Source organism: Aplidium turbinatum, chromosome 10 (genome assembly GCF_918807975.1).
Source record: "Aplidium turbinatum chromosome 10, kaAplTurb1.1, whole genome shotgun sequence".
NCBI classification, from domain to species: Eukaryota; Metazoa; Chordata; class Ascidiacea; order Aplousobranchia; family Polyclinidae; genus Aplidium; species Aplidium turbinatum.
In genome coordinates, this window is record NC_137481.1 from 21380395 (window position 1) to 21405666 (window position 25272).

At 37.6% G+C, this 25272-nt stretch overlaps 1 protein-coding gene across 1 annotated transcript in view; it reads right to left on the minus strand.

Annotated features, from left to right (window-relative positions):
* Positions 1-1564: 1564 nt before the first annotated feature.
* LOC145778541 (dedicator of cytokinesis protein 1-like) overlaps positions 1565-25272 on the minus strand; it is a 45805-nt gene continuing 22097 nt past the window's right edge. The window contains exons 22-49 of the mRNA XM_082590045.1: positions 24038-24143; positions 23302-23372; positions 18649-18755; positions 17951-18075; positions 17467-17562; positions 16944-17042; positions 16300-16394; positions 15827-15905; positions 15360-15460; positions 15128-15186; positions 14601-14749; positions 14237-14322; positions 13423-13579; positions 13138-13269; positions 12300-12503; positions 11720-11824; positions 11433-11574; positions 10978-11059; positions 10553-10637; positions 9975-10061; positions 9384-9560; positions 8789-8872; positions 8107-8238; positions 7412-7563; positions 6760-6988; positions 6438-6516; positions 5589-5725; positions 1565-5071 (exon numbers count right to left, since the gene is read on the minus strand). Coding sequence (XP_082446171.1) covers positions 4973-5071; positions 5589-5725; positions 6438-6516; positions 6760-6988; positions 7412-7563; positions 8107-8238; positions 8789-8872; positions 9384-9560; positions 9975-10061; positions 10553-10637; positions 10978-11059; positions 11433-11574; positions 11720-11824; positions 12300-12503; positions 13138-13269; positions 13423-13579; positions 14237-14322; positions 14601-14749; positions 15128-15186; positions 15360-15460; positions 15827-15905; positions 16300-16394; positions 16944-17042; positions 17467-17562; positions 17951-18075; positions 18649-18755; positions 23302-23372; positions 24038-24143 — 3256 coding nt within the window. The 3' untranslated portion in view covers positions 1565-4972. The remainder of the gene's footprint in view (positions 5072-5588; positions 5726-6437; positions 6517-6759; positions 6989-7411; positions 7564-8106; positions 8239-8788; positions 8873-9383; positions 9561-9974; positions 10062-10552; positions 10638-10977; positions 11060-11432; positions 11575-11719; positions 11825-12299; positions 12504-13137; positions 13270-13422; positions 13580-14236; positions 14323-14600; positions 14750-15127; positions 15187-15359; positions 15461-15826; positions 15906-16299; positions 16395-16943; positions 17043-17466; positions 17563-17950; positions 18076-18648; positions 18756-23301; positions 23373-24037; positions 24144-25272) is intronic.

The following is a 25272-nucleotide window of genomic DNA, read 5'->3' on the forward strand; positions in this document are numbered from 1 at the left end:
CTGACACTTACTATATATACGCCCCGTTAGCTCAGTAATTACGCGCCCATCTCAAAATCACACGGCGCTGATTCGACTCTCAGGATGTGCGCTTGAGCAACGCATTTCAGGACTGCTCTCTATTCAGCGGCACCTAATGAATGGAATAATTCCCACGGCAACAACACTTCAGCAATAGGAAAATTTCACTCTGCCAATCTCTGCAACCGGCCCTGTGTCAAGAGCCTCTACAAGTATGCGAAACTACCAGAAATAACCTATCAAGGCTTTGTCAGTCCGAGGATAAAGATTTAAAACCAACCAACCATAACCTAGGCTGCTGTGCCGGTACCTACCGTATGCAACAGCTCAAAAGACGATTCGCTGGCTACCTTTGCCTAACATATAGTTGTTCCTGTAAAGGCTGTAATCAGTAGCTATACTTCACACTGTGTCCACAGAGATCTGAGGTCTAATTCTAACTTGGTAAATAGAATCTTATACACTAGCATTAGCCTGCAAGTCACTTCAAGGACGGTGCCTTATGCAAATAAACAGCGTCTGCGCGTAGCAAGCAAGAATGTATGAAAATCTTGCAGACCCAGACACAAAGCTTTTCTATTGCCATTGTGTTGCAAGAAGATTGAAATTCTTGCAGTAAATTTGAACGCTTCGTGGACACTGCTTAAGCAACTCAGCCGCGACGGCTTGCAAAGATTTTCTTTAGCTGAGACAAACAGTGATGCTTAGTACATCTCCTAATATTTAATGAAGGCATAAGAGAAGAGAATTGAAAGTGTTTGCTAAATGCGGAAACAAAAAACTGTAGTGCGGGGAATAAGTTAATGTGAAGTCATAATTCTTTACTTTTAAATTGAATGTATCGTTAATTTCATTTTTCGATTCACTGCTTAAGTTCTGTACTGTAATTGCTGACGAGGACACACGTACGAGTCAAAAACGTTTGAGTTGATATGTTTTAATTGTTATATTTCTTTGTAATAAAACAAACCCGCTGAAGTTACTTTGTTTTGTTTGTCTATGATTCAACAAAGCAAACTCTCTACCAAAGCTTTAAAAGTTTAAGCTGATAACAGCGAATTAAAGTTTCTATTGTGTGTTTGGGAGAAGATTTAAGTTTTTTTTTTAAATACTGCTATCCAAAAACAAGTCACAATACTTTTTGATGAGCTAACCTGCCACTGACGCGCGATTTTACGGTTCAACTGACTCCAAACATGAGTTAATATCTTCCACTCCAGAATGCAAAAAACATGGTATTGCTCAGTGGCATGAGAATGTATGGACGAGAAACCAAGTGCTGCCCAACACAGAAAAACCCGTCATTTATGCATTGATTCAACGCAGACGTTAAATCAATCAAAAATAATGGATTTTGCTGCCTGGCTGAGCACAATCCTGCAAGTGGCACTTCACAAAGAAATGGCTGGAATTGTAAAAAAACAATATTTTTCTTTAAAAAACTGAAGCAAGTCGGACACAAAACCAAGGCTGAAGTATCCTGTCTGCAATAACCAACTTCATGTTGATTCAATGCCTATACAGACGTAGCCTTTTGTGGATAGTTGATCACTTTTATTTTGGTTCAACAATAAAACAAGAAAGTCATACGCTGCTGATTAGGAAAGAAGATGCTGTGATATAGTGTGAAAACGATAAGGCAGTTAACAACAAGGAGAAGTTTTAGGCAAAGTAACCTGAACGTGAAACGGCGTGTGATACAAGCAGCTGTTGCGGCACAGTTGATTCAACGACTGAAAACGTTAACCAAAGTGAACACGACCGTTCATCACACGTTACATTTACAAAAATCAAAAACACATCAAGTGTTCCCAGATATTAGTGGAGAAATTACCTGCATATAACCTGCCTTGTTTACCTGGCATTTAACCTGGCATTTAACTTAATTACCTGGCATTTAACCTGCCCTGTTAAAGAAACATGGACTTTTGAGGACAAATGAAATCTAAGGGCATTTCTTTGATTTACATTTTCTTTTTTAATCGATATTAAATTTCGTAGCGTTGCTGGCAAAGTGGAAACAAAATCCAGCGGGACAGTTAGAGAAACTCAAACTCATGTTTACTTCCACGGAAATAAAAAGATTATCCACGAAGCCACCAAATACAAAACGTTACGAAAACGACGTACACGGTGTTGGGAAAGGGCGTCAGCATCTTCAAGGTCCAAGTCGTCAAAACGGGAACGTACAGTGAACAATTAAATGTAAAGTTGGGTTTCTAATCCTCTTTTGCTGAAGTGAAGAAGTCTTTCTTAAACATGAGTCCAGCAGGAAGCAAAAACGTCGTGATTGTACATTGATCCAGCAAATCAGTTCTTTACATTGATTCAACTTCTACAGACGTTGAATCAATGTAAAGAACTGATTTGCTGGCAAGGAAAGTAATGACACAATTGAACACTCATATTCAAAAACAAAAAACTGGGTACAAGAAAATCCCTAACAGGTCACGGAGGATTACAGAAGCATATTATTGAGGCAATATTATCAATAAACGCACAGTTTTCGACCGTCGCTTCACGTTGCAATAACGTTAAAAAATGGCAATTCATTCCGAATACTACAGTATTGCACTGACGAAGATCACAAAAGTTCTTGATTAAGAATCTACAAGAACATTAAGCACAACACATAGATGACGTCACTTCATGGAGGAGGCCGAAATATCACTTGAAAACAAGAGCTGCAATATTACGCAAATAACTCCACCAGCGAACATAAGTTTTCTTTTTTGCACCGTTTCAACGATGGAACAATGCAAAATAGGGAACTATATCACCGGTAAAGAGATACTCATAGGCTGATGATAATTTCTATGATAATATTACTATAACCTGCAATAGTGGTGTTTGTAAGATCCAAGCAGCAAGAGTGTTGCCCTTGGCACGGACAGAACTATGCAGCTAAAGCTTGTAAAGCTAATAATGCAAAAAATTAAAACAAAGTTGTTTCAAAGAGATAGCTTACTTAATAACCAGTGGAAAGTTAAGCAGCATACGCAGTAGCGGATCTAGGGGGGCACCTGGTCATGTCCCCCTAAATAGAGATCAACACAATAATTAATAAAACAGGGCAAAGTTTTACAAATTTTACAGTGGTGCGCCCCCTGATACCCAACTGCATCCTCTTTCTGGTAACTTAATTTTCTTTTTATCTTTCTTGCAATGATTTATTGAAAAAAAAAGCAAGCTGTGTTGCCCCTTAAATATTTGAAGGTAGGCTAATGGGTTGCTGTGTACGTGCTCACGACGCTAGAGGTTGTTGGTGAGCAACGTCCATAAAGACTTGAAGAGGAACCCAGACAGCAAATCAGTTGTTTTTTCACATTTATTTAATGTCTGCAGACGTTGAATCGATGTAAAAAATGACTGATTTGCTCTTTGGAGATGCAGAACAAAAAAGGGACCAAATTGGCCCTGCTGACAACAACATGTACAACGCACATATACGTTATGTTATGATGCAGGGGCTGAAAAGAAACTGAGTTTATAATCAACTCTGGATTAAAGTCAACGATAATATTTCACACGATATACTGAAGCTATCAATGGGTTAGAAAATTCAAATTTTATACTGTGAAGTGTTAAATCCGCCAGATTGGATAAAATAGCAAGCAGTTTATGTTTCATGAAACAAGACCACGATGAAAAGTGAGACAAGTTTGTTGTGAGACGATTCATTTGCTGCCCGGTCACTGAGTTGTTGACTACATTCAATAGTAGAAGTTTGGTAGAGTGTTTGCTTGCGTTGTACCTACAACATATACAGCAATGCAAGCCGATGATGTTGCGATTGTTTCTTTGTAATTTTGCACTTGATTAGAAAATGTGCTAAACCTTTTGGTAATCTCTACTTGTTAAAGATTGTGGTGCATTGAATGACAAACAGAAGCACGGTTGGTAGATTTTGTAAATAAATTTCATTAGGTTTGCATTGTTCTAGGTTAGGCTTGATTTATACAACGTATACACATTACACAGCATTACAATGATCAAAATTACGGTACTGTAGTTTCATCTTTTTTTCTTACCTAAACGTTTCACTTTGGTTTTCTTGTGGAGTTCAAAAATATAAATAGCTCCACTTTTTTGAAACTTTATCTCATATCAACAAAACGCATGGTAGATGCAATGTTTAAAAATACCAACATTTTCAGCATAAAACTGAACTGAAAAGCAGCCTATTGCACTTTCTTGTCATCACGACAGCAGTGATAACGAGGGTTACAAAAATTTCTGCCCGTGTCAGCACTTTGCTTGGGTAGTGGCTTGTGTAAACTTGAAATGGCAACACTGCTATACGTATATAGTACTGCGCGAGATGACTGTGGTTGCATCCCCAGGCAGCAAATTAGTCCTTTTTTACATTGATTCAATGTCTGCAGACGTAGAATCAATGTAAAAAGAACTGATTTGCTGGATGGGCCGCGACACACTTCAAGCATGAAGTAGATTATGCAAACTTTCGGCAAAATTGTTAGAATTGAAAAGTTTTTTACAGGTTTTGGAATTGAACACACTTCCTGGTTACCGTCAACTAATATGTCATTTGACATTTTATAAAATGATTTAGAACACAGACATCTAGCTCTACACGTAACAATGCTCGAGCTCATGCTATTCTGGAGTTTACGAACACGCTTATAGATTTAATGCTTGAAAATATGCAGGATAGATCAATTTCTTTGACACAATTCAAGTTTGGTCAATCGTGAAGAATTAAAATATAATATCACAATAACACGATGGTTTTGAATGTAAAATCAACGTACAAACAATAAAAAGTCGTTACAGTAATATTTGACGCAAAAAAGCAGATGTATGGCAATCCCCCTTAGCAAACCAGACCTTGTTACATTGATGCAACGTCTACAAACGTTGAATCAATGCACAAAGGATTGATTTGTTAGCTGGGTGATGCCTGCATAGGTAGGTTTGGTCCGCGATCTTATCATGGAGTCTTGAGTGCCTTTGGTTTCTTGGGGGGCAATAATGCTGGTTTGATTGAGGGACTGCTCTCTTGTCTTTTCACAGGTAGCGGGGGTGGAGGCTGGAATTGAAATTGATTTAATTTAAGCTTGAAATAGCAGTTTCTATTACAGGTTAATACAGGTTTAAATTTTTTGAAAGGAAATCTAGGATGTAACTGTGAACCTCAAACAGTTAAATTCTGTGATAGGGTCAGTACAAGTACACAAAGCTTCCAGAGCAAAAGCTTGACCCTTCTCAGCTCGGGGCGTAAGTCTTAAGTAGGCATTGTCACGTGACAAACGTCAGACCAAAAAGTGGCAGCTCTTCAGTATTCTCTCGGTTAAGTCTACAAAAGAATTACCGAGCTTGGAAAGCAAAATAATAGACTCTTGGACATATCGGATCCAAACGCTCAAACGGTACAGAACAAACACCATCTTATGGATCATAAAACTACAATTGTAAAATTTGTAGCCATAATGCCCGTTGAATTCTTCCCAGCTGTCAATCTAAGGATAAATGCTACTGAAGATTATGTTACTGATGACATCCTAGCATTGCTTTGGAACTTGAGAAACCACTAAAGTCGGACATACTTTCTTGGATGCGGGACTGACAGGGGATCTAGACATCTCATGTTTCTTCATTACTTCCGGATCGTTTGGAAGATTGCTGTAGTCACCGAAATGCTTCGCAGGAAGAAGAGGAGGCACGCTACGTGGTCCACCCTCAGCTGAAAAATGAAACATCAGTGACTTTCCTGGAGGATTTTTGAAAAAACAGAGATAGCTAGAGTTGGTGAGAAAAGACATCAGTGTAAGGAATCTGGATAGAATCAACTCTAACAGCCGAAGAACATGGCGAAAGGGCTACAAACTCCAGCGGACCCCTGCTAGCGGAGACAAACGCCACGTCTCATCTACTAAAAACTGGACAAATGGATGATGAAGATTTTAGATCAAACACTTCATCTTTACACTATAACCAACAAGGTGATAATGGATGTTTATATAAGTGGAATGCCATTCAATTTACTGTGATAATGACTTTCATCACTTCAGACACTAGAAGCACACTTCTTGGTCTATCTCCAGCTGTTGAAAATGAAACAGTGATGACTTTCTTAGAAGAATTTAGATCAAACACTTGATACCTTTTCATTACTTAACAACAAAGTGGCAGTTGATGTTGGAAGTGGAGGACCATTGATCTGTACAGTACACAATATGGCTCAGATAGAGTGTCATAACATGATGAAAGTTTTTTCAACAAACAAACCCAGAAGTATCCAAATTTATCTGATTTTGTCTCATAACTTTGCGATCTTTATAGTAAAGTTTCAGTAAATTTAGCGTTTTGATGGGTGAAAAATGTACCTAAAATATCTAGTTTTGTGTTTAAAATTAATTGAAAATACTTATGTTTAATTTAGAAAGATCTCTTACGTAATTGTGAAAGTTTTGGAGTCTGGTTACTTTGGGCACCAACTTGGCTCTTTGGTCTGCGGGGACGCTGTGGAGTTAACTAAAAACAAGATTGAAAATTATTTGAATGAAAATATGCAACGCAAAGTAACATCACAATGTCTTAAATGCAACGTTTACGTTTTAGCTTTTATAAAACTTTCCTCGTCATGAATTCTAAATACGAAATGTGAAGGGCTACGTTACGTGTTGGGTGATGTAAAACAAATTCCTTGCTTGAACCGGTTTCATCCGGTTTTTACAACAGAGCAGGTAAAAAAGAAATAAGAAAAGTATTTCATACTTCTTCCCTCAACTCCACAGCTCCGTTCCCAGAGAAGTTGAAGGTGGTTGAAGATGAGACGCTTTTGTCCAAAGAGTTGGTTGATCCGGAGTTGCCAAACCATTCGGATGTTTTGCTCTTCCGATTCGGTCCGGATGATTTGTCACCGGGAACGGCAAGAGATGGAGAACGAAGGACTGTGGTTGGAGTCCGGGCTCCGGATTTCTTAGTTGGAACATCAGGAGGAATGCTGAAGATAGGTGTTACGTTTAACGTTAATACAACATTAATTTTATGTTCCATTTTCGTTAAAATGCTTTAAAAGTTTTATTTTCAAAATCTAAATAATTTTAACAAGCTTGAAAGCAGTAAAATACAGCTATAGGTTTTTTTGTCAAACAAATTCAACTTTAGCAAACAAGTCACCGCATGGTACTTTTTTGTGGGTTACGAGAGTGGATGTAGATGGTGTAAATATTAAAGAAACGACTTTTATAATTTGTACAGAAATACGTCGAAAGACAGTAGCCTTCTCTGAGACGAGAATCAAGTACAAATAAATGTGTACCACAGTGCTGGTATCAGCCAGTAGCCGTCATAGTGGAGACATGGGTGACTAGAGCTAGTCCTCTATTGGAGTTCTTTCATCCGGATGGATCCTCCAGTCTCTCACCTGTGTCGCGTTGGAGTACCCTCTCCATGACGGGGAGATGCGTCAGATGCTGAGGAGTGTATGGAGAGGATGGATTCCGGTCGGGGATTGCATGGATTCAGAAGATGAAGAGGAGTGAGACGACGCGCGGATCGGCCAGTGTTGAATGATGGCTGTGTTGTAACAATGTACGGGATTTAATCGTCATTCAATGATTTTGCTTTTGTCGTATTAAGCTTACGCCCTGGTGGTTCAAGATTTACATTCGAAAATCAAAGCATTATGAAACCAGACAGCAAATCAGTTTTTTTTTTACATTGATTCAATGTCTGCTGACGTTGATACACTAAGTATGTCGCTCACGTGCTTATTTCACTGAGTGCACTATTGGTATTCTTGGTGTTGTCCAATCGGGTTCAAAACCCGGTTTGACAACACCAAGAACAGTGCAGAAAGAACACAAGATCACCTCACAGACAGCAGACGTTGAATCAATGTAATAAAGCGTTTGATTTACTGTCTGGGGTGAGGTGATCACTTGATTTAATGAACTACGGGCCTCATACAGCTAGAGTTTAGTAAAAGATTGAATGTTAATTGATTGAAAAAATGAATTAACAAAGATATCGAAAGATGACTGGGCTTTAAATTTGTCGGTTTGTCAACAATTTTAAAGGCCGCTTTGAAATATAAAACCAAGAAAATACGTCACTGACTCTCGTTCCGTATTTCTTTTCGACGTTTGCTTTCAGCTCCTGGAAGCAGGTTTCCATGTTCTGGTGAAAGGGTTGAAGAGCTGGAGGAGCTAACTCCCCATGTAGCCTCACTCCTTCCTTCAGAAACGGGATCTAGACATAGAGAAAATTTCTAAACTTCACACAGTGGTTAGAGATATATATAATCAAATAGAAGTCGCAATGTAGGTTTAAATGTGGCAAAGTCTACAGTAGACTGTCACAAGAGTTTGAAGTCTTCACAGCTGCAACGGAGATCCTAAGCATTTGAAAGACAGTGTTGATGGTAAAAATACAGATGATTGCGGTTTTTAATCACATACCAGCGATCGAAAAAACAGGCTTCGATTATATTTCAAGATGACCACATTATTGACCAGTAAGCAAGAGTTGTCTTTATAAATCATAAAACAATAGAAAAGATATAAAAATATAAACTTTTGCTTTGGGTCAGAAAGAAGATACATGTTTTAGCAATTCAAGTTACATAATCGTTAAAACAACGTTAATAAGTAAACAATAGCATAATATACAAACAACGTTAATAAGTAAACAATAGCATAATATACAAACAACGTTAATAAGTAAACAATAGCATAATATACAAACAACGTTAATAAGTAAACAATAGCATAATATACAAACAACGAAGATCACAAACTACCTGCGAAGCAATCAATTCCTTCAGGTGTTCTATCAGTGCGTGCTCTTGAGGATTGTCATTCATGTATGCCTCAGTAAAGAAGGCCTGGGTGAGACAAATCGTGTCAGTTGAAGAAAATTCACAAACTCAAACGTTTGCAGACAAATCATTACTGTGAACGTGATCGATGGATTTTCTCTTAGAATGACTTCGGGGGTTATCTGGCCGCTTTTTGTAGTTTCACGACAAAAAGTAAACAAATCAACTTTAATCAGTTTAATTCACTTTCAGAAAACAGGCATACCACCTGCAGAGGTGAGAAGGAGTTGTCAATATGCTTAAGCGCAGGGTTATAAAAGGATATATTTTATTAAAATGAGGATATCCTGTGATCACCCAGTTAAATCCTGCATCGACATAACGTGGAAAACTTTTCAAAATTTCTCAAGACTCACATTCGATGAAGGACATCAGAAGCATGGACTGGGTATGCGAATATGCTATGTATTTATGCCAACTATTTCTTATCGTTTCTACGTTAGGACAAATAGTATTATTTGAAAGCTCCAAATTTCTTGAAACAAATTCACAAATGGATCACGTCACAATGATGCACCTTCTCGTAGTTGGCGAACCCTCCCATGACGCGGGGATCAACAACACCATTCAGCTTCATAGAGAGGGGGTTGATAGGTTCGCTTCGGTTGTTGGTGTACTGGGTGACCATCAGTCTCAGGTCACTGTTGGCAGTTTCCATCGTTTCAATGGCGTTCTCGAGCGGGCTGATCTCTTGCTGTTGAAACAACGTTAAAATTAGATGCTACAATGCAAAATATATCATGTAACTGAAAGGAATAATTGTCATATTATAAAGATGAACCCGGCTGCTTGAAAATAAATTGCATAAAAATCTTGATCATGAAACTTGCCGACCACCAGAACAACTGATGCTGCCTGGAGTGGAGACTTCTTCTTCTTGCGTTTGAGGCCGCCACAATATTTCTCTCATTAGACACCGGGCCGAGGGTTAATCCTTTTACCATACCGGGTGCCCTGTGAGTTGCGGTCGCTTCATAAATTTGAATTACCAGGACCGCCAGGACTCACCACGAGGAGGTTGGCAACATGAGTCCCGGAGTGGAGACGATTATTGTTTATTCAATGTCACGATCCATGAAAGTGTTGCTATATGAAAAATTGGACTTACTCTCGTAGTGTGTTCGATTTCAAACCAGCGAAGGATACCAGGCAGCTTATAGGATGTGGTGAAGTTGTATCGCTCTATCCACATGCTCTGCGTAAAAATGAAAATAGAAATATTCAAAGGCGCATCATGCGTCTTCGCAGAACACAAACAAGTTGGAAAGGAATAGCTACAGCAGGTGATCCACTGTGTTGGACAATATATCAAAGAAGGGGAAAAAAACGGGCCAATAAACGGAAAATTATTTTTGAACAGAAAACTATTTTTGAAAGTTCCTGTGACATCCAATGACAGAATTTAAATCCAAAATGGGATAGGTTCTGTATTGTGCATTGATAAATGAGAAACGTTGACAAGGGTAAACTTTTGTCTGCGTTGCTGTCGCTTTTGGACACATAACTTCTATGTAAATGACAACCGTTTATATGATGGTAATTACGACAAGGCTACCACAAGAAGTTAAATATAGTAAAGAGTTATCACTTGTGTATTGTTGTCATCTCTTTGGAACCGTTGTGAACCTGAAACTGCAATAAGAGCAAAATAACTAACAAAATAAAACAAAAGATATAATGACAAACTGCAAATTCATTTTCTTTATTCTTTTCTCCTTTTCTAAAAGGCTTGGAATACTGGAAACGCTGTACATCATTTGCTTTGTAGAAGCTGCAAAAACATGAATAAACATTCTCAGATGAAGCACACCACAATACTGTGTCTCAGTCAGTAATAGCTTATTCAAACTTTGCTCAAAACACTGTTTAGTGTTTACATTGCTGGGTTAACAGAACTTGTTAGCACCAACCTTGCCAAAATAAGCCAGTCGTAACTCGTAAATAACAAAAGGACTCCCACTTAAAGTATGGTTATTGGTTAAGTATTACCCCAGACAGCAATTCAGTCGCTTTTTGCATTGATTAATTTTTTGTCTGGGATGTTAATACCAGGCAATAACAATTTCGTCAACAGAATATAAATTTAGCGTAGATAAATCTGCAGTACAGACCTTAGAATTTGTTCATTCACAGACTTTCCTTTAAATTGAACAGGTTCTTCCATTATTGGGGATACAGTGTATACCTGAACATCTGTGTCGGCAAGGTAGTTAAGAAGCAAAACAAAATAAATCACAAAAGTGACGGCATATTTTCCCACAAGTTCCTCTTATTTGAAGCGTACTCTGCCAACAAATGACGCACCTTTGCAGTTTCGCAATTTTATTTGGTAAAGCTGTCGGTGATTCCAGAGCAGTCTTCTTCAAGTATCATGTACATTACACACATGTGATAAGCAATAAATTTTCTCGAACTTGAAATCATTTTTTCCTTTATTGTTCTATCAATTGAGGACTCTCAAAATGTTGAAGAAAATTAAAACCGTGCAGAGCGCTTTGTGATATTGCGATGTAACTTTATGGTAAAAAATGACACAATTCTTCATGTATGAAAACGCAAAGGATACACATTCCACTTGAGTCGAGTATGTCATCTCCTGGAGGAGCGGTAGTGTTCATCCGTTGAGCAACAGGGAGGAGATTGAGAATGCGAGATGTGAAGTCAGACAACCTCTCGTATTCCTTGCCACGGTAGATAAAGGTCCGATTCTGCATTGAGTTACTATTAAGTTATAAGCGCATTTTAATATTGTAAGCAGTTTGTGATTGGATTACGAAGTTGACTTATTGCAGTGGAATCCGCCTAATTTGATACCAAAAAAGGAATGGGGAACGGTCACATCAAAAGACTTACCCTCTGAAAAGTGGGGAAGCCTTGCCCGTAGTAACCAACGAAGAAATATTCCGGTTCAGGGCGGACAGAACTGGTTATGTTCTTGTATAGGTCGGCTTGACGAACCTGAGAAAAACATATTTCAGCTATGAAAACCTTTAGTTTTGTTGTTGTGTTCAGTGCAGACTTGTTAAGTACCTACCTACCCCGATAATTATTCGTGCACGTTTAGACCCTTACAAAAGATTTTACACATTAAAATGCTGAACATTGAATAGTGTAGTTGTTACTTCAGTACAAATGACTCTAGCTATCGTGCCTTTTTAATTACTATTTGCTCTTGTCGTTACGTGTACTCAGCGACGTAAAACTGTGCTTCCCTTGTGTCATATTACTCCGGCCAGGGTAGCGAGCAGTAGCTTCTTTCGTTCTGCGTTACCCACTTTCGCCATAACAAAAAAAAAAATGAAGCAAAATTTTATGAAATTTAGCGGTGGCCTCATAGATTGGACTGATTAAAAAAGTATAGAAATAAACTCAATATGTTGAAACGTCTCGCGACGCAGTTGATTTTTTTGTGAAAGCAAATTGAAAATCTTACCAGAATGTCAGAGAGCTGTTGATAGTGGAAGGTTTCAGTCTCGTGCTGTACAGCCAGTTCCTTGCACAGCTTGATGCCTTCCTCCCAGACTTTGCCGCGTTGGAACAGATCGACTATGTCGTAATAGAGCGCCTCCTTCAGCTCGCGCTGGGTGCTGACGTTCTTATAACGAGCGTGGTTTGTTGTCAGAAAGTCATCAGACCACTGGAATTTTGAAATGCAAAGATTTGATGTTTGCTTGGATGGTCAGGAAATGTTTGTATCCGTACAGTAGATATGAAATATACACCCACAAACACATCAGTTGCCGTGTTACTTAGAATTAACTTTTGTACTGCTTTATCACGTTGAAATTAAAGAAAAAAAAGCTTCTTCATTGACCTTAGTAAAATATCTAAAGTTTCGAGGGATGGAATTTCGAGGTTGTTTAATGTGCATGTTGTCGCAGGTGACAACTTGAGCTACAACAACTAAATTTTCTCCTCCTGTGAAAGCAGCAGGTTCAAGAGAGTGACAAATTTAAAATGGCAGAATAAGACAAACCAAACTTTTTAAGAAAAATATAAAAAGGCACCAGTAAGTTTATAATAATGCCAGTATTCAGCTGTATAACAATAAAAATCCGTTTTTGTTTTCCCATTAATCTGAAAGTAATAGGGTTAAAAACATCTCTTTGTCGCGTAGTGCAAACAATAATTTAAGAATGTAATTGGCTCGGCTCTAAAAAGAACGGAAGAAAAACAAGAGAACGAAAGTTACTATCACAAGTTTAATACAAGCTGCCCACTAAAATCAACTTGCACAATATCGTGCGGGATGAGCCATGATCCTGCCATACCTCAACCAGCTTAGCGTGTTCCAACAACGTGAAAGCTGCCTCGGTGTAGTTGTCGCATTCAAGGTGCAGGTCACACAGTTTGTAGAGGTATCGAACATACATCTCCAACCTACCGATGTCTTTGTAGAAGTTCTAAATGGCATAAAATCGACGAGTAGATACGTTAATTCAACGTATACAATTGACAAAAAAATTTAAACTATTTTGTTCAACACAAAACTTTCTCCATTCCAAAGAGTGAGTGCCTTATTCAAATAGAAGATTCAAAAACAACTCGATTCTCACCAGGAGGTTAACGGTGCAGCTCATCCTGTTATCACGGTTCTCATCCCGGATGATGTCTCGATAGTCCAGAAGTCTTCTGAGCAAGGTCCGGAAGAGATCAACGAACTCGATCCCGGAGGTTCGGAGGTACTGATGCTTTCCACACCACTCCGACATGCTGGAGGAAACCGATTGCATGATGAATTGATGATACATTATATGACTATATTATTACATTATTATTACATTATAATTACTGATTAATATAGATTTGATTAAGATATTTCTTCGTCACCAGCCTAGCCGAGTTGTGAGAACCATGGAACGACGTTCGAAAGGGCGCTGGTTCGACACCGCTCAAGAGCATGTTGTTATGTCTTTGACAGGACACTCTAAGGCATGCCTGAAGGCGGACACGAAGGTTGGTTTCCTTGCCTTTCCGTTCACTTAATTTAAATATTCAACCACCAGGCGTAAGCTTACATATAAAAAACAAAAAATTAAGACACGAAATTATGTAAAGCTATGGACGGTAGTTCAAGCCTGGCATGTGGGAAGCTCTGAATGCCACACAAGCTACCTTCAGGCACTGCGGAATTTTACTGTAAGTAGACTGCAGTAAAGGCCGACTTCACTATCAAATAAGTCATTCCTTTCTTTGATTCCATGTCTGCAGACGTTGAACAATGCGAGAAACCATCTGATTTGCAGGTTCGGGACATGTCATGTGCAGAGGCAGGGATAACAATTCAAAATATTTTCACTTTGAATCAGCATCTGCAGACTTCTACATTCTTAAACTCATCTGAGTATACAGTCGAGACATGGGCCTTACATTTTGTGAAAGACGTCTTCATATTCAGCATCACCTTTCCCGCCTTCAATGAGGGAGTCCAACTTTGTGATCATCTCTGACTCAAACTAAAAACAAAACAATAGTCAATTGCACAAATCAAAGAGATTTGCTTTGGTAGAGTGTCTACGTAGTTGTACAACAGACACACAAAACTTAGTAACATCAAATGTTTTTAACCATGGCGCTACAGCTCGCCGTGGTTTTAACATAGCAGGTTAACACGGTTAAACTCACAGCTAGAAAAAAAAATCAGCATCTTAATAAAGTTTATTTTAGTTCTAATGCTAAATCAACTTTACAGTTAGTATAAACAAGAAACCAAAAGAAAATAACAAGTTCGTACCGCCTTGAAGCTTCCAGTGCTGTGTAGTTCACATTGCATCATGTCAAAGAATATTGGAATGGTTGCCTTTCGTAGCTCCAGCTCGGGCACCAAGGTCATCTCTAGCATAGGGCCAACCATGGCGGGGATGAACTTGATTTTGTGAGGGCCTGAATATAAGTAAAAAGTTAAATACAAATACTAGACCTGTAGTGGTGCGTATTTTTTTCAGTTGTTATTTTGTGTGAGCAATTTAAGCAGTTTCTCACATGTTTAGATTTGACCGTATTTTTGCTGTGATACTGTATAATTCTTTAGTATTTCGTTTAAAAAAAAATTTCTTATAAGGCTTGAAAAAGGCAGTATGACTAGCCGAAAACGTTCGCTTATTGTTTTTATAATGTTAAATTTAGTGTTGTTGCCGAGTTATGTCTGTTTATGGTTTAAAAAAGTTACCTCTCTATCCAAATTGTATTTGCAAAAAATAGACCAATTCAAACTAATACGACGATATCACTAATTGCGCAGTAAAAGAATCACAGACTCACCCAAATTAAACCACATGGCTCTTATCTCAAAGCCCATTTCAGTGCGAAGGTCTCCGTACCTGCGAAAGAACGTTTCTCTGGGTAAGAATTGAATGCTACTGAAGATGATCAACAACATTTTGTGGGAAGTTATTTAAATTTTCATATAAAATGAAACCATTTCATGTATCACAAGTTTGAACCTGAAATGCAGCAGCACATTCAACGCTGAAAACAAAAGTAAACTCCTCACTTTTTTATCATGCTTTGTCTTTTGTTGAGCGTGAATGTTTCCATTTGCAGGGATTCTTGGGTGAGAAAGATGACGGATAAATTGAAAAAACTATTCCACAACTAAAAATACAAACTTTCACGTGAAAATAAACAAAAATAAAATATTCAAAAAGTAAGTTACACTTTAAGTTAGGCTACATTACATATCGTTTTAATACACGTTTTGTCATTGAATTTGCGATTAAAGTATGATATTTGAACATTTTGAACTAAAACATGCTCCATCACTAAAACATTCAACGTGATAATAGGCTCAAGCTGTGAAACGATATAAAAATTGAACACAAAAATAAAAAATGTGCGAGCATAAAACTTGAAAGACAAACATAACAACTGAACACACACAACAGATAATGCTTCAGATAACTGAGACGCAGTTCCCCAGTCAACATGTTATAAACTGTGGCATCAGCCTTCAAAACTCACCTGGTACTGGAAAGAAGTGTTGTCAAGAAAAGAGTTGTTCAGGGTTTTCGTGAAAAACTTTATGGACCTCATGAATGTTCTGCGGATGACATATTGCTCGAGTTGGTTAGGTGGATTTTTTAACGCAATTAGATAAAGCAATTTTAGTAGAGAGGTGAATTTCTTTAACCTGACAGATAAAACCAAGCAACCACACGGCATTTAACATCATACCTTAGAGTGAACATAAAACTATAAACTGCGAACGTTTTCTGCCATACTCAAGTTAGCCCTGCTCAAGTAACGAAAATGACTGATTTTACAATTACATCTACATTGAAAATAACTGATCTACACAATTTTTTAATGTACTATTTTCAATGTAGATGTAATTGTAAAATCAGTTATTTTTGTTACTTGAGAAGGGCTAACTTGAGTATGGCCGAAAACGTTCGTAGTTTATAGTTTTATGTTCACTCTTGAATGAAACTTACAAGTTTTGCAGCGATAGCATGGTCACCCAGTCGCCTCGGTACACGTTGTTACTGATCAAGTCTTGAAACATTGTGAATATCTCCATGAGAAAGTCCTGTTTGATGAAGTTGAAAATACAATAAGTCGTTAAGATGGACACAAGATTGGTTTCTGTCTTACAAGCTATTTAATCTAATTCTTGAAACGCCGCAGGCTACAATTCGGAAGATGAGGCATTTTTGTACAAATTGACTTGCAAAAGTGTTGGACAAAGTCATAGCGTTGAACAAGAGTTAAACGAGTCATTACGAAAATGGTTCCAGTTCGACATAACTGAATAAGTGAGGTAAGAAACAGTGCCTTACTAAAACGCACGTGAAAAAGTATGTATTATATAATGTATATAAACGACAAAACTCAAAGAAAGTAAAAAGTTTTGTTTCTATCTTCAACGAAAATACAATTGATTTGAATGGAACTACAACAGCACTTTACTAAAGAAATTATTATAAAATTGAATAGGTTACAGTAAAAGGGCAAAATAAACAATTTCTTAAAACCTCTGCGAAATAGGATACTTAAAAACAACAAAATTACAAAACAAAACTCTACAAAATGTGTTGTGCACAGAGACAAATATCTTGGATTAACGAGTGAGGCTCACCATCAAGTCCAGCTTGTGAGGAAAGGAGGAGAGATAAGCGTCATAGTGGTACTCTTCCATCTGACGTAACATAGAGATCATACAAGCCACGTAGTTCCCCTGAGAATCGACCATAATGTTTTAGAGGTTTTCAGCTCAAAGGTTCTAATTGCCGCAGAAGTAAAATTACTGTTTTGTGAATACGGATGGAGACATATAATTTCCTAACCATTATTCGCAATATTTTATTGAATAAACAAAAAACATAATGAACTTTAATCGATTTTAGTACTTATCCGATCTTTCAGGAACCAACCTCCGTAGTTGTAACCAATTCTAATAATGCGCAACATCAGAAGAGATCAGTCATTGTTTTAGCACACTTGAATGACATCGGGACCTCACAGCCAAACAGGATTCAAACGGTCAAAACTCTACTGCACTCTGCACATAACGTTTTTCTTGAAATTTTGTTTTCTGCACGAATTTTCTGCATCGTGTGACGTTTAAAGAACAAATCTCAGAATCCGAAAATGAAACTTACAGCAAGTTGACTTTGTCTCTCCAACTTAATGATGACTCGGATCACAGTCCGGAGGAGCATGCTGGTAACCTCCTGTATGTCGTCCTGGGTGGAACCCTGCGTCAAGGAGGATCAGTAGTTTTTAGAAAATATGCGCATAATACTCATTGAGATAAAAAAAATTCTTTACAATAGTTCTTGCGTTCTTCAGGTGGTCCACCTCGGTTGTTCAGGAGTGCCTTTCTCGTATAACTTCAATGTTTTTCTTACGGATTTCACATTAATTCCAAAATGTTTTTTTGTTTTTTACAAAAAATATTAATGTAATAGTAAGGGTTGTTTTTATTGTACGTGTAAAGAACTAAGTTAATTTCATGGAGTTGACTGAAACCAACTTTGGTAGTTTGATGACGTAGAAAAGTCCAGAAAAAAAGTTTTTTTCTGCTTCATCAAGCCCTGCAAAATATGTTAATGATCTGTTGTTGGGTTGAAGCAGACTTACCACATCTTTTAATCTCAGAAGAGTAAGAATGTCTGCTAGAAGCTTCCCACAAGACTCCAATTCCTCTTCTTTTTCCATCAATTCCTTGAGATGCAAAGTCATCATTTTCAAAAGAATCAGACGACAATCTGAAAAGGTAAGAACAGAAAGAAATTTAGTCTTCTGTGACCACATGATCTATGTGGGTTCAATGAAATCGCGATTCCATCTTGCTAAATTGTTCTTTTTACATTGATTCAAAGTTTAAAGACGTTTAATTGAAGTAAAAAGAACCAATTTCGCTGGCTGAAGATTGCACAGCATACTGATCATAGCCTAGCGTGGACTGGACTGCTACTGAAACAATATTGAAACATTTCTTGATTTTGATACAGCACGAAATAAATGAGCAGAATAAAAAATTCGCAAAAAGAAGCAAAAAAGAAATTTTCAGCTCTTTACTGCATATGGAACAGTCGCAATTACAAAAGTAAGTTAGAAAGTGATTTTCAAAGTTTAAAAAATGTACTATCAACAGTTTTCAAAAATATGAATTTACAGACCATATAAACACTGGTATTTGCATTGCATAGTAGCCCAATACAACTGAAGTCGGTTACAATGAGACCTCTTCTATAAAACGCAGCATACAATTAGAATACGGACTAGTTTCTCTGCTATTGACTATCTCTTAAAACAAAGTTAGGTTTTTCTATAGTCACCTTTCATCTTGAAAATGTCGCTATGCACAATATCCAACATGCACTGTAGCCTTTGCTTGGTAAGCCGCTCTGCTGGCACGTTTTGAATGAATTCTCGTAACAATTGACTGCAAAAATAAGGAATGTTAACTGGGGCGAGGGTTAATCTCAGACCAGATTTTTTTACATTGATTTAACGTTTGCAGACGATGAATCACTGAAACAAATGACTGATTTTACTGTCTGAGATATAGTTACTTGTGTCAGCTAAAAATGATCAATTTTTATCTCTTAAAGTAATTTGCTTGAATACCAAATACAGATAATTGATAGCAACTTGATAGGATTGAATTGCATAATCTAAAAACAATACATAAAATAAAAAGATAATTAAATAAAAAGATAACATCAATTCGAACGTTTTCGACAAAAATTTCTGCCCTCGTCAGAAAAATAACTTAGTTCATTAAAACAAAACAACACATATATATTCGAAAAATGTTAATAATAAATGACTAAAATAAACCACTGAATAACTTAAAACAAACGTAATTTAGTACAGATTTAACAAGATGCTCGTCCAGCGAATAATTGCTTGTTGAGCTATAGGTTGTGCTGCTTTATTTGACGTGCTTCGTGAATTTTAGGTTCATGCTCTGATTGACAGTTTCGAATCATTTGAATGAGATGAGTCCAATGTAAATTTGATGTTACAACAAATATTGCAATCATATAACTCATATTATGTTGTCTTTAATTGCACTGTGTTTGTTAATATCTGTTAAATTCAGATGTTGCGTTGCTCTTACAACCAAGTGTCTTGTGGACATACCCAGGCGCAAATGAGTTTTTTTCGGGGGGGGGCCAGAAAATTTGAAAATTAATTAAAAAGAAAGAAAAAGCTAAACAGATATGAACAATGATACTACGACATATACGATATGCTATAAAATAGACATTAAAACAACCATTTTCATCAATTGTGATGCCGAGGGACTACTATCAGCTGTTTAGAAGCATATCAAACCATTTGATGCGGAAACATACAATTTTTCACAAAATTTCGGGGGGGGGCCGGGCCCCCCATAAATCCGCGCCTGGACATACCTATGTATGTCATGTTCGTGTCACACAAAGAAGTGAATTTGTAGACAATGTTGGAACGAAGAGACTGGGGAACGGGAGATTTTAGCCAAAAATGTCTACTTATTTTAAAAGTTTTGTACAGAGGGACAATGTTAATATTAAATTGACATTTGCGCTAAAGAGTTTAGATAGTTTTTTAGCGTATACGAGTGATTCCTTTCCTAGGAAAGGTACGGGTATAGAGTTACGGAAATCTATGACGTCAGTATTCGGTGAAGATACTGAATTTAAACTTTGTAAAACCTTATCAAAAAATTGCCCGGAATATCCATTAGCACATAACATAGATTTAATTATGGCGATTTCATTCATGTGCTGGTATTTGTCTGGGCAGATTAAACTTCTGAGCACTATAAAGTAAACCTAAATTTCCATTTTATAGGACACATTGCGTTGAAATTTAATAATAATCCAGTGTTACTTGGTTTTCGCCAAACCCATGTATCAAAAGTATTTTCGTTAAACTTTAGTTCAACATCCAATTACAAATGAATGACATGAAGTGGTTTGCAAAATTGTGACCTTACAGATTGTTGAAACACAGTTTTATTAATAAGCTTGGCAGCTCAACGAAGTAGCCCATCCGTAGTCATTCAAGCTACAAAAAAATTGTCACTCGTCTTGTACAAATTCACTGGAAACAGTTCACTCGAAGAAATTCGTCATATTTCTGATTTTTTTTATCGGATAATAAAGCTGGCTTTTCGTGAGCACAATTGTCGAGCAGGCTACGGCTTGCCTATGGTCAGGAACAAAATACTGCAAAACTTATTCAACTGTCTTCTCACCCTACAAACCCTGTTTACCTGTTGCTTTTCTGGATTTTATCGCCTTCAATTGCGTTTTCAACTTTTGAAGTCAATTCAGTGCCAAACCTTTTTAGTTTCTTTTTAGACGGAGTGCCAAGTCGAGTTAAGCCAAGCAGGTTTTTACGTTTTGATAAAGTCCGCTTTACAACATTTTCTTTCTTCAGGATCACTGGTGTCTTTGGACATTCCATGATTTAGATTGTTAAAAATCTTCACTAATCAAGTCACGAGTCAATGTCAGCTTCGCTATTTTTTCAAGTCAAATTTTTTCAAAAGTCTGTTCTAAATTATGTCCAATGCACGTTTACAAATGCTGCCGGGTAAACAAAAGTCGTAAGATAAGTTGAAAAGTATCTTTGAGCATTGAGCTACAAAGCATAACTTTACTTTGACTCATTCTGTATTGATTTTCCCATCTGCCTGTACCAAACTTGCTACTCCATTCTCAGATCTAACTTCAAACGCATTTTGTATTTCTTCTAGTTTTATATTAATATATCGCTTCAACTAATTTATGTGCAATGGAAAGTCACATTGAATCAAAAACCATTTCAAAAGCTGAACTATTACACACACCCACGGTGAGATGGCAATATTTAAATAGACCGCCACCGTCACGTGTTCCTCCTGCTGCTAAGTCTCCTTGAACAAATACAAATTCAACACACGAGCGCTCAAGCGTTTCATTTCCTGAAGTGTTTAAGAGCTTGAAAGAAACAGAAATGGGAAGGAGGAGAAAAAGGCAAAGTTTTCTAAAAAAACAGTGACGCGTAATATCAGAGTGACAGGCCGACTTGTACTACTTCAAAACTTTTCGTCGATGTCTATGGGAAACAAAGCGACACGCGAACCTTTGATCGAATTTGAATTGACAAAGTTTAAATGGCATTGTGCAAGCAATTAACAAAGTCAATAAACAAAATCTTGATAGATTCAGCACTGAAATCAGTTCTTTTTTTACAATATTAACGTCTTTAAACATCAATGTTTCAACGTGAAAACGGACTAATTTGCTGGTTGCGGGGAGATAGATTGGAAGAACACCACTTCGGCTTTTGATTGCCCCAGAGGTTTATCTTACTCGGCCATCTACAAAAGAAGCCAGCGAGTGGCTTTTGATAGTTTAGGGTTAGACATTTAGACAATGAGAGCAAAGATGACACGTTAATTGGCACCCACTTATATCAACAAAACAAAAAAATAGTTGGGAATAGAAAATTTTCGTGTAAAATATAAAGCTTGAATAGACAAGTTGCTTTATCGGCTGCGTAGCCGAGTGGTGAGAACGTCTGCGCGACGTTCGAAAGGACGTTGGTTCGACACCGCTCCAGAGCACGCGGCTGTGTCTCGGCGAAAGACGAGCCAAAATAAGGGGCAAGCCTCGAAATGACAAGCCAAAATAAGGGGAGCAGCTGACTCGAAGACTATATGTCACTTTGCTGCTTCCTGTCGTCTGTTACCATACGGAAACACATAAAGATGCACTTGCGAAACAACACCGGAGGAGAGGATGCGAAACTACACCCGCTTTTTGGCTTATCCGCCACATCAGAAGAGTTACGTCTTTTGTCTCATTCACAAAATGCACTTTTCATAGATTATATCAGTGAAGTTGATTTTTAGACTTTTTGTGGAAAACAAGCATGTAGCGAGGAGTAACAAAATTGTCAAATGATAATTCTTATGTGCTCGGGAAAGCGGAGCTGCGCGTAATGTTAAGCCCTACTTCCTTAGTATAGTAGCATAATTGAAAGTAAAATTCCCAAAGAATATAATAAACGGACAGCGAGTGTTTTTACTCGCCAACTCCGACACGCACCTGAAGTACTTAGGTTATTTCTTTGCACTGAGGTAGGTTGTTGTTTCTGCGTCGTTGACGAATTAAAATGAACGAAGAAATTAAAATGACAAAAAAATGACAAAAAGTCTTCCAAACGTGGTGGAGAAACGATCCAAATCAAACAGCCCAGACAGCAAACCATGGGCTCTATCCAAGGGAGGGTGAGGGGGGTGATCCCCCCCCCACTAATTGGAGTGGGGGAGAGTGATCAATGCAAAATCACCCCCCCCCCCACACTCATTTGGCTTTGAAAAGGTTTTGTGATATTTTATTGATCAAATTTTGAAAAATATATTTTTGCTGTTATAACATTTTGAATTTTTTATCAGTATGAATATATATTTCATTTCAATATGATTTTTTGGTTTGGCATCCCTGAACTACGAGCCATGCATTTACACTGTGTTTTAACTTAGTTTGCTTGGTAGCCACTTTAACAAGAACAAATTCTGCCACTGCAAATGACTAGAATGACACCGCCAACCAATCAGAACATGTTATAAGAGGCTACCGTCCAATTGTGACCTTTCTCGCACTTAGCCAGAGAGTTAATCTTTGTTTTGAATTTTATTTGGTAATTACAGAAGAAAAAAGAGCAATAGCAGTGGTGGGAATTGAACCCGCGTCAATGAAATGACTACTTTCTGACCCTAACCCCTGAAAAGCCAACTAGCTGCCAACTTAGTCGGCAGCAGTGGCCGAGTGGTTAGCGCGTTGGGCTCACAGTCGAGAGCCTGCATGTTCGATTACCCCCCCGAACCCCGAATTCTAAAAGTGGATAGAGCCCCTGCAGCAAACCAACCACTTTTTACATTGATTTAACGTCTGCAGACGTTGAAGCAACACGAAGTGGTTATGGTGCAAAATGTGCAACTTTACCTGAACTCGCTTGGCTCAAATACACTGACGGTTTCTTTGACGACTAACGGGACGTGCTTTAAAGCCACTGCCTAGAAATATCAAAGATTAATTAAGATCAAAAATGGGAAAAACCAACTGAAAAAGGTGATCTGGTACTATGACACTTCCTCAAATGGGCGATCTACCTAATACAGAAAGCAATATCACTAAGAAAATAAATCAATAGCTTTTTTTCCTTGGTCTGAACCTTAAAACATTTACCAGGCTAACACTCACAATAGTATTGAAATACTATTGTGAGTGTTAGCCTGGTAAATGTTTTAAGGTTCAGACCAAGGAAAAAAAGCTATTGATTTATTTTCTTAGATTAATTAAGATTAAGACAAATTTTAACAAAAGTCGATTTTTTTTCACAATTGGCTCAACAGGTTTGCAGAATGGATCGAGTTATGCACAGTATTTACGATTTGCATGCAAATATTAAAAAATTAAGCATCATGTTCAAATTGCCACTCAAGCCAGTGATTTATGACCAGAAGTAATCCTAAACGGACAGAAGCATTGCAGTTGGTCATTTCTTGTGCCTATTGTCCTATTTTCGAACATCTTCATCTGATAGATTGTCGCAAAGGTTTTCAAAGCTAAAATGAGGTTAGAAACCACACCGCCTTGAACAGCTGTGAACCCCGACAGCAAATCAGTCGTTTTTTACTTTGATTTGCTGTTAGGGTAGGGAGCCGAATTGAAGATGTACCTGTAGAGCAACAGTGTGGTCTTCTGCGGAAGACATCAAGATGTTTATGGAGAGGAAGACGCTCCTGATACCTTCTTCAAACGTTTGCTTCTCTTTGTCGTTGAACCTTAACGAAATAAAACATGTTTACACGTGGAAAAAGCAAGTTGAGGAGGAAAGCAGCAAGGTGGGCTTGACAAGAGAGGGACGCGTTAGACAGATCGATGTGGAGGCAGGGTGTGAAGGCGATTGCGGCACTTGGAGGTGAATCCGGCCACCCTCGGTAACGGGGACATCACCGGATTAAAATTGGACTACCACCACTATAATAAAAATGTGATTACGTCCTTCATGAAAGAAGCGTCGTGCAGCGTCAAAGCAATGTAAAACTACGTCTCGTTAAAAAGTAAATAAATGAGAATAGTAATATTGCGTTGAAATCTGTTTTGTTTATGCAAACAATAATTGTTTAAAACAAAAGTGCTTCCAAATATTTGTGATTTCAAAACGTTAGCAAACATCGAAGTGTTGCCAAACATTCAGGATTATAAGTGTTCCACACAGGGTTGAGAAAAACCCGGGTTTTTTTGGGTTTTATTGTTTTTTTTTAAAAAAGATGCAAAAAAAGGTAGATTCATGCTTATTTCACCTCAAAACTACTTTTTACGAATGAAGTGCCTTTCACTCACAGTACATGCTTGCCATAACTCAATAAAATAATGCACTAGGGCTGTTGTTGCTTGAATGTTGCATCATCCATTAATTTCAAGATCAAGTTGGATGTTGCATCATCCACTGATTTCTATACCAAGTTGATGCTACCGTGGTAGAAATCACATTTGCATCATTTGCTTTAGATTTGAAGGCAAGGAGCATTTATGCCATCATGTTTAAATATTTTTTATCATTTATATATATATTATATATAGTAATGGATGAGCAATTGAGCGATTGCGTGGCCAATTAGGCAAATGCTCTGAAACAGCCATGCGTTAGAATCCAGAATCTGTAATTGGTAAATAGCCTCCTAAATTGCATTTCACATCATATATACAGACTACAGTAGAGTAGTACTTTCACCAGTTTAACTATAAGGCCTTCTTGCATAAATGAGTTTTAGTGTAGTATATACACAAAGTGGCATTACTTGATTTTTGTGTACTGTACAATATCCACTGCGTTTTCAGTTTATTCTTGGAAATTTACTTTACAATCACATCCTTAAGTCCCAATTTAAAGTTTGTTTTAAGTGCCTT